We start from the raw sequence: 8576 nt of genomic DNA, 5'->3' as shown, positions 1-8576 counted from the left end.
GAAAGATCCAAATTCTCAACCCTCTATTATGTGAAGTTGCTTCTCCATTTCTCAGAAGTCTTGCCCCCAGCCAACACTAAAGCCTATAAGGGCTCATTTCTAGGCTACATAATTATCAAAGCATTTTTCTAAATAATTGCAGTTATTTTTGTTAAGAGAAATTCTGCTATCAGCTGTTAAAGGTAATATAAATTTCTTTATCTCATCACACACATCTAGCATATCAACAACATTCTAAATATTTTACGCATAGTGGTTTTCATGAAGCACAATTACGCTTGAGAAATACAAGGCAGAATTCCCAAAGTTACTTCAGCAATTCAACAAGGTGAAAATAACTACATGACACTGTGTTGAACTTGTTTTAAAAAAAGGTTTATTTGTTACAAAAATGTTAAATACTAAAACTAAAAACATATAAATTCAGGTCAGGCTATATTAAAATACACACATACCCTTCTTTGCAAAATTATTAAAGATTGAATTAAACAGATGCCTTAAATTAAATAAAATACTCTTGAGGATGTTTTTGTCTAATTAGCTATATCAGTGTAGTGTAGTTTTTAAAACTACAGTTGAAAAGTTCAGCTGTCTTGGAAGTCAAATTTATCCAATTCTTCAGTTTTCTGCTTCTGCCCAATATGAAGCCACCATGCTGGCTTAGAAAGGGTGAATTTCAGCTATGTTACTGAACCTTCTATATTATAAGCCTACTCTCTACAATATGAACACAGAGTAGTCAGAATTATACAAGGGTTATATAAGGTGAAAACCTGGCCCAGAAAGAAAAAGCCTTAGTTCTACCATACAGTATCTTCTCTAATTAAAATGATTGGTAAATATATTGAAGCACAGATCAGCACAAAGCATACATTCATCTAGAAATAATCTTTCAATTAGAAAAACTCAAAAAGAGCACTCATTTCTCCAAGACAGTCTGTAAGGTTTTTTCTAAAAAAAAAATTCTTGTTATTTTAAATTGAGTTAATTCAAAGGTACTGAAGAGTCTAGTCTAATTTGACTACTGTTCTGACTAGCCCAGGAGAGCTGTGACATCGGGGTGTTTGAGTTACTCACAGGTGGCAAAGAACTTTCATAATAAAAACTACATGCACAGCACCAGCAGAGCACCAGCTCCCAAACCCAACTTCCACTTTTGTCCAACAACCTAGAAACTATCTATGGTCTACTGAAATGCTAAATAGTATTTTCAAGAAAATATTTTGCTTTAGAACTTATATTTTTTAATTTCCTAGATTAAAAGTTAAGATTGACTTAGAATTTTAAGTGTTGTAATTAATGCACGGGTAAGAAAATGCTTATGAAAAGCAAAAGGCTATCACTGTATTTTAAAAGGCCTTAAATGTGAATGAATTTCTAAAAATCTACTACAGTATCTACTCTTTCCAATGCTAATCTTTGTCAAATGAAATTTGTCAATAGTTGATTAGCTCAAGTGAGTTAAATACAAAAAATAAATGCATTCCAGTAATATTTATCAACACAATCCAATTAAAATCAGGTTTCTTGTAAGATATTTGTAGGGGACTTTTACTGTTTTACTCTGACGGTGTTGGTATACATCCAAGGACTAACTGTATAGTATTGTGTCTATACTATGGTATAAAACTGTTTAATCAAACCTTTGAACAGCTGGAAAAACTATGTGTATTCTAAAGTCACTGGCAATTAAAAGAAAAATATATTCCAATACTGAATTACAGATGAAAATGATGCTAACAACAAACAGTAATCTGGTTTTCCATCTCTCAGCTTGTGAGCTTCTGATGTAACTATTTCTGTTGACATGTGATACAAGAGAAACTATAATTTTGTCCTCTATCTTAGTACCATTTTCTCTACATGTAACAAGTCTTGATTTATATCCTTTCTCTGAACTTATTAGATAATCTTGAAGGACAAGGTTCATGCTATTCCTCATCAAATACCCTTTCAGTCCTCAGAAAGAATTCACAAAATTCAAGCCACTGACATCCTAATCTTAGTAAATACACTGAAAGAAGAAAAACTCTTGAGCCTTTGATTGCAAATTCTCTAGAAAGCATCTTTTCCTATGAGCATTTTTATAAGTGCATATTAAAGTCACACTGGTCAGTCACTTTTACCAACATCCTGGTCTTAAGAGAATGATCAAGAAAGTACTCCTCTGTGTAGTGCCAGAATTATGAGTGTTACAAGGTGAAACCAACATGATGCATTTCTCACTTGCCAGCGGAGGTGGCAGAGGAGGGAGGCCATGGGTGGTACAGACTTTCCCATGGGGGGAACCCCATATGATCTCTTCCCTCAGCAAGCTTCCTTCTCTTTCCTTGATGTCAGTGCCTCTTTTCTGCTTTCAGAGATAATAACGTTTGAGCAAGAAAACATACCCTGCTAGGAGATATGCATAATCTGGGGGGCCCAGTACAGAGTGAAAATGCAGGGCCCTTCTTCAAATTTTAAGATGGCGATCGCAGGGCACTGAACTGAGCATGGGGCCCTTCTAAGCAGGAGGCCTTGTGTAAGCACACGGGTTACATGGCCACAAAGCCAGTCCTCTATAGATTTCTTGCCTAATCAGAATCCCAGGGGAGAGACAAGGTAGCTCATTGTTCAGATAAAAACCAGATTTTTTTTTCCATTATGGTTCAAACACTGTCATTGATTTGGAATGAAGTGGCATTTCACTTTCAAAATCCTAGGCAAATTTCTATTCCTAAGACCTCAGCCTCATCAGTCTTCTCCTAGATTTCTCACTATAGAAACAGTCATACTGGGTCTTTAAAAGGCCCTTATTTTAATAGAGCAATTAATCAGACATGATGAAATTTCTGTATTAATCCTACATAATTTTTTAAAAATTTAAACATTTCTTAAATGGAAGGGGTATTAATATCACTAAACCAATAGGGCATCTTAAAGGGAAAAATAGCTGTACACAGCCTTATATACTCGGGTGAAGTCTTAATTTCAGCCTATGGTATATTTTGTTCCCTTTTAAGATCATAATAGTAGTTTTTTTCAATAAGAACTAATAAGCATATTAAGCTGTATGGTGATTTTTTTTTTTAACTCCCATACCGGTTGCAGTCACAAGAATTTTCCTAGAACCCAGAAGTACCCCATTCTTCATAATAACAAGAAAAAGTGTGTGTATATAAAAACTCCAGGGTTACATTACTAAGCAACGACATTTCCGGGAGTGAATATACTTCCTGTATTCCGCAAGCTGCTTCAAGTACATATTTGATGGCCATCTGTGCTTTTCAACAAAACTGCGTTCTTCCACTAAAAGTTTCAGAAAAAGAATATTAATTGAATATATTTTATTTGGGATCAAGTTTCGATATTAACTATTGGTTTCCTATGTAATAGGTGAGATCCAAGCTCTGCTGTATACTTCCTCCCCTCCCCTCAATCAGTCATCAGTATTTATGTTATTCTGTGATTCACAATTATATACTGTTTTAGTTTTTTTCCTTTAATTAGTTTTCTTTGTAGCTAACTCAACCTTCCAAACTCTTTGAAGTCCTCTCAATTCTGTTTTCCACGGGGCCACAGTTATCAGAGGATCTAGCCATTCCTATGGGGGTGGTGGTGGTGTTCCCCTGGAGACCCCTCTCTTCACAGCCCTGCACCCTCTTGCCTTCTATGCCTGCTTCATGCTTTTGCATTGGATCCCTCCACTCCTGGACTCCAGATTCTTCACTCTGTTTTCTCTAGTTTTGGTGAAGCACAACTTTTATTAGCTTCCTGAAGCAGAGTATGCATAAGAAGTATTTTTGAGACCTTGCTTGTGATGAAACGTCTTTAATCTGTCCTTACACCCAACAGATCATTTGGTTTGGTATGGAATTCTAGGTTGAAAATTTTCCCTCAGTATGTTGAAGACAGTACTCCACTGCTTTCTAGTTTCCAAGGCTGTTAAGAACTCTACTACCATTCAGATTCATGGTCGCTGATAAGTGATCTGTGGGTTTTTTTATTCTGTAAACGTTTAGATTTTTCTATTTATAGTCGGTGTTCCTGCACGTCCCAGTGATAGACCTTGTTATTCGTTAAGCTGAGCACTTAGCAGAGCCTTTTAATCTGTTGACTCAGTTCCTCAGTACTGGGATAACTTCTTGTATTATTTCTTTGATAATTTCCTCCTCAGCATTGTTTTTCTTTTTTCTTCCTGTATTAACTTCTATTACTGAGATACTTCACCTCCTGCATTGAGCCTCCAACTTTTTAAAAAAACCTTTTTCTGTCTCTTCATCCTTTTTGTCCTACTTTCTAGATTTCCTTACCTTTATCTTTCTACTCTTTTATTTATTTAGTTGTTTGTTTTTTTTGTTATGGTTTCATTTTTGCTACCCTAATTTTCAAGAGCAACTTCTTGTTCTTTTATTGTTTTTTTAAAATTATGGTAAAATACACATAATATAAAATTTACCATCTTAACTATTGTTTTTTGTTTTTCCATCTTAACTATGTTTTTTTTCACTTAACTATTTTTTTTTTTTTTTTGCGGTACGCGGGCCTCTCACTGCTGTGGCCTCTTCCGCTGCAGAGCACAGGCTCCGGACGCGCAGGCCCAGCGGTCATGGCTCACGGGCCCAGCCGCTCCGTGGCATGTGGGATCTTCCCGGACCGGGGCACGAACCCGTGTCCCCTGCATCAGCAGGCAGACTCTCAACCATTGCGCCACCAGGGAAGCCCCCATCTTAACTATTGTTAAGTGTCTAGTTCAGTAGTATTAAGTACATTCACACTGTTGTCAACCAATCTCCAGAACTCTTTTCATCCTGCAAAACTAAAACTCTATACCCATCAAACAACTCCGTTTCCCCTTTCCCCAAGTCCCAGCAACCACCATTCTATATACTCTGTCTCTATGAATATTGTTTCTTTTTTATAACATTCTATCCCTGTTTTATGAATGTATATCTCTTATTCTTTGAAGATATTAATTACAGGGTTTTTTTTAAAGGTTTTCTTCTACTCTTTGTTCTTGTAAGTTCCTTCTCTTCTGTTTTTATTCATTTTGTTTTGTTTTTGGTATTCATCCTGCACATTGGACACTGCCTCAAATATCTGTTGACCCTCAGTTGGCCTCTTTATATTTAAGAGTGAGATGCTAGAAAGCTGTTTGGGAATCTTTTGGGCATGGGCAGGACTTGCTGACTGGTGGAATACACTGTAGCACAACTGAACAGATATCCACTGGGTTAACTGAGAGAATTCTCAAATGACTGCACCTACAGTTTTTTATGTGAGGTCAGGGAAGGATGCTTCAATTTCATGCCCAGAGTATGAGTGTCAAAGTGGTAGTCGAGGTGGGAGTCAAATACCCGGCTGCCAGAATTCCGGAACCTGGATATGGGAAGAAGGCTGGAGGGTTACTATATAATGTGACACTTTCACATGATCTCTATGTTTTCAGTCCAGCTCCTTGCCCCAATCTCCTCTATACTCTGAGGTCATGATTCTATAACTTTTTTGGTTTAACTTATCCAGGAATAAACCTCCAAACTCCTGTGATGAGGAGGGAGAAGCACTTGCCTGCCTGGGTGGGATGGAGTGTAGCAAAAGCATTCAACTAATCCTATGGCTTTCAGTCCCAAGCCTCATCCTGCTTTCTGAAGTACCAGGTACCTCAAATTTCTAAGGCTTTACAGTATTCTGCTGGGTGAATCAGTTTGCCTCTCATCGGTATTCCCTTCTGTGGGCACTTAGGTTTGCTTCTGCTAAGTCAGTTTTCACTTCTCCATCTACCGTTTGACCCCGCCTATTATAATTTGTATTAACAAGGTCTTGATCCAGGCTGCAGGGCCTGGATCAGAAGAAACAACCTAGCTGCCCCGGGGAAATTAGTTGTAGGTTTCATTAGGGAGCAAAGGTGACATAAGGCTGCTCCCTTAGTTAAGATTAAAGAAACAAAAGCAAAAAAACAGAGAAAACTTGTCAGAGATGAGCTCTGGTAGCCGGCAAAACTCAAAATGAGACAAAAAACTCCATAATAATATATAACATAATACTGAGATAAATTAAACTGTGAGAGTAACGAATCCATAAATGCCAAGGGTAACATGTTCCTGTGCATTGCTGTTTGTTTTCGTATGAGTCCAGTATATAAAATATGCCTAGTATTTAATGAACTATTTCACTGAGTTCTGATGTATTGGTGCCAGCATTAACCTGAGAGCTTTTCCAGTCTCACTTTTAAATTGCTAAACACCCTCTAAAGAAGAAAACCCCCCAGTTAAGGGAAAACATGTCACAGAATTCCAATAATAATTTGATGATTTTTGAAGTTGAAAATGAGCAATTCTTTAAGGAAACTGTAAAGAGACTGTGACAAGAACCCTTTTCAATTTCAAGTGACCATGTGAGGTAGGCCAAGAGTCAGGCAACAGGGAGGAGAGGGGACTATGGCACCATGGAGAGGACACGAGCCTTTAAATGAGTAGCCACTGCTCAGTTCCAGGTTGTTGCCATGTGGGAAGATGGGCCCAGAGAAGCCAGATCTTCCAACTTTGTCAAAAGAAGCCAGAAATTTGGGTTTTCAAATGTGACGTGTTACAATTTTTAATACTGACACTAAAAAAATTATAATACCATGTGGTCCAAATAAAATCCCTTAGCAAGTTACATTCAACCCATAGACTGACGGTTTATGACTGCCGATATAGACTATCAAATTCTCCCTTATCCACAGGGGCTTTCTTTTGCTCTGCCCAAAAGGACACATCACAGCAGGTCCTGGACATGAACAAGGACCGCTAAATCAGAGCACTCAGGATACTGTTTTAATTCCCATCAAAGGAACATAAGACCATCACTGACACAGCCTCATTTTCTTACCCTGCCTTCTCAACTTACACCCTGGAGTCCTGCTTCTCACTGTGCCAGGTGGCGGTCATAACATACTTTATAGGCAATTGTATAAGTATCAGAATAAAATAAAGATTAATAACTCATAGGATTTAGAGAGCATCCTTCCCCCAAGGCTGTAATAGTACTCTACGTATATCACATATCTACACAAAATAGTAAGTAGAAAATCATCTGACTAGTCTTTTACAAATGAAGGTGACCTCAGGTGGCATAATAAAGGGGGTCCTAAAATCACAATGTTCATTTATTTCATTTTTAATTGCCTCCTTAAAGAATAACTGTGGAAGAATGCCCCTACTAACTAACAGCAAGGGGAAGTATGCCTTATGTTTATGAATGAACTTTGTTTCTTGCACAAAGTAAATGGTTAGTAAATATCTATTGTCCTGCTATGATTTATTATGTTACTCTTCCACACTAATAGTTATGTAAACAGCCTCCCAATAGGCATACAATGTTTGTTGACTGGCTGAATACATCTGCCCAAAACTGACTGTCTGTTTCTTGGTTTCCTTAAATATGCAATGTACAGCTGAATGAAACCAGAGATGCTCACCTCTTCTAGCAGCAGATTCTCTTTTACAAGCAAAATTTTACATAGAATTCTAAGATCTCAGCAGGTCAAAGTGAAACCACTCTGGATGAAGGTGGGAGGGAGGAGTCCAAGAACAGCGAGTGCTAGCCTCTCCTCCCCTCTCCCTCTTCTGCGCCACCCACCTCGCTCTCTGCTCCCACCTCACAAGAACTGCGGGCATCATCGTCAAGGAGGTTTCTCCACTTAGAGTTTGAAACTACTTGACTAGGAAATCTTTCATTTCCTTCTCCCCTTACCTTGATTATTCCTTGGGTCTATTCTAGGCAATAACATGAGCAAACCATTGTATCTAAACTGTCTACTTCGATGACTATTCTATTTTCATTTTCTTTCATCTTATGCAGCACTCAGAAGCTCACCCTTTGATTGGTTTTAATCTTTATAATTTACCTTAAAAAATCACATTAAGTATACTCTCTGCTCAGTAAATTTTGCACCACTCTTTGATCAATAAAAAATTGTTATTGTCGAATGATATAATGGACTCCTGTAGAGACAGGAGATACCAGTACAACAGAACTATATACTAGGGATAATTTTTTCTTTTTAAAAAGAAAATTTAAAAAGCTGTACTATTTAAATTTTGCTTCTGACTTAGGTGGTTAAAACCAAATCCCATTTATCACAACCAAATGTCATGTGAGGCCCCCTTCTCTCTCTGCTTCAGAAGAAAAGGCACTTAAAAATGGATGGGAGCTATGAAACAATCATTAGGAAACTTCTTGTGTAACACAGGTCAAGCTTCTTATGAAACACCGGTTACTATAAGTATCCTCAATTACAACACTGCATACTTAAAAGGAATGTCTTACACTGCCTTTTTATTTTTAAAAACTACTATTCCTACAAATTATGTCTCAAATCTAAGAACAAAGAACATAAAGGTTTTTCATTCCAAAAACATTAATTAGCAATCTACCTGAAAGATCCTGAAATTCAGGCTTCTGACTGAAGATGAGGTAGTTAGTGGCAATGAAATGAAGCAGCCAGGTTGAGAGGCAATCAGAGTGGTGAAACTGCAAGAAAAATGGAAAGTGAAACAATATTGTACATAATGACCATCAACATGATGATTAGATCGAGAGAATGGTTCAGGAAA

General features: G+C 37.4%; 1 protein-coding gene across 2 annotated transcripts in view; it reads right to left on the bottom strand.

Annotated features, from left to right (window-relative positions):
• Positions 1-362: 362 nt before the first annotated feature.
• RHOBTB3 (Rho related BTB domain containing 3) overlaps positions 363-8576 on the bottom strand; it is a 54867-nt gene continuing 46653 nt past the window's right edge. Inside the window, exons 11-13 of one of the 2 annotated variants that reach the window (XM_060143299.1) lie at positions 8397-8493; positions 5248-5358; positions 3160-3288 (exon numbers count right to left, since the gene is read on the bottom strand). In XM_060143299.1, coding sequence (XP_059999282.1) covers positions 5285-5358; positions 8397-8493 — 171 coding nt within the window. In that variant the 3' untranslated portion in view covers positions 3160-3288; positions 5248-5284. Of the gene's footprint in view, positions 3289-5247; positions 5359-8396; positions 8494-8576 lie in introns of both variants that reach the window. The other variant, XM_060143298.1, reaches the window with a different exon arrangement.

This window comes from Lagenorhynchus albirostris, chromosome 3 (genome assembly GCF_949774975.1).
Source record: "Lagenorhynchus albirostris chromosome 3, mLagAlb1.1, whole genome shotgun sequence".
NCBI classification, from domain to species: domain Eukaryota; kingdom Metazoa; phylum Chordata; class Mammalia; order Artiodactyla; family Delphinidae; genus Lagenorhynchus; species Lagenorhynchus albirostris.
The sequence above is the reverse complement of the archived record's forward strand: the minus strand, read 5'-3'. Positions and strand labels throughout refer to the sequence as shown.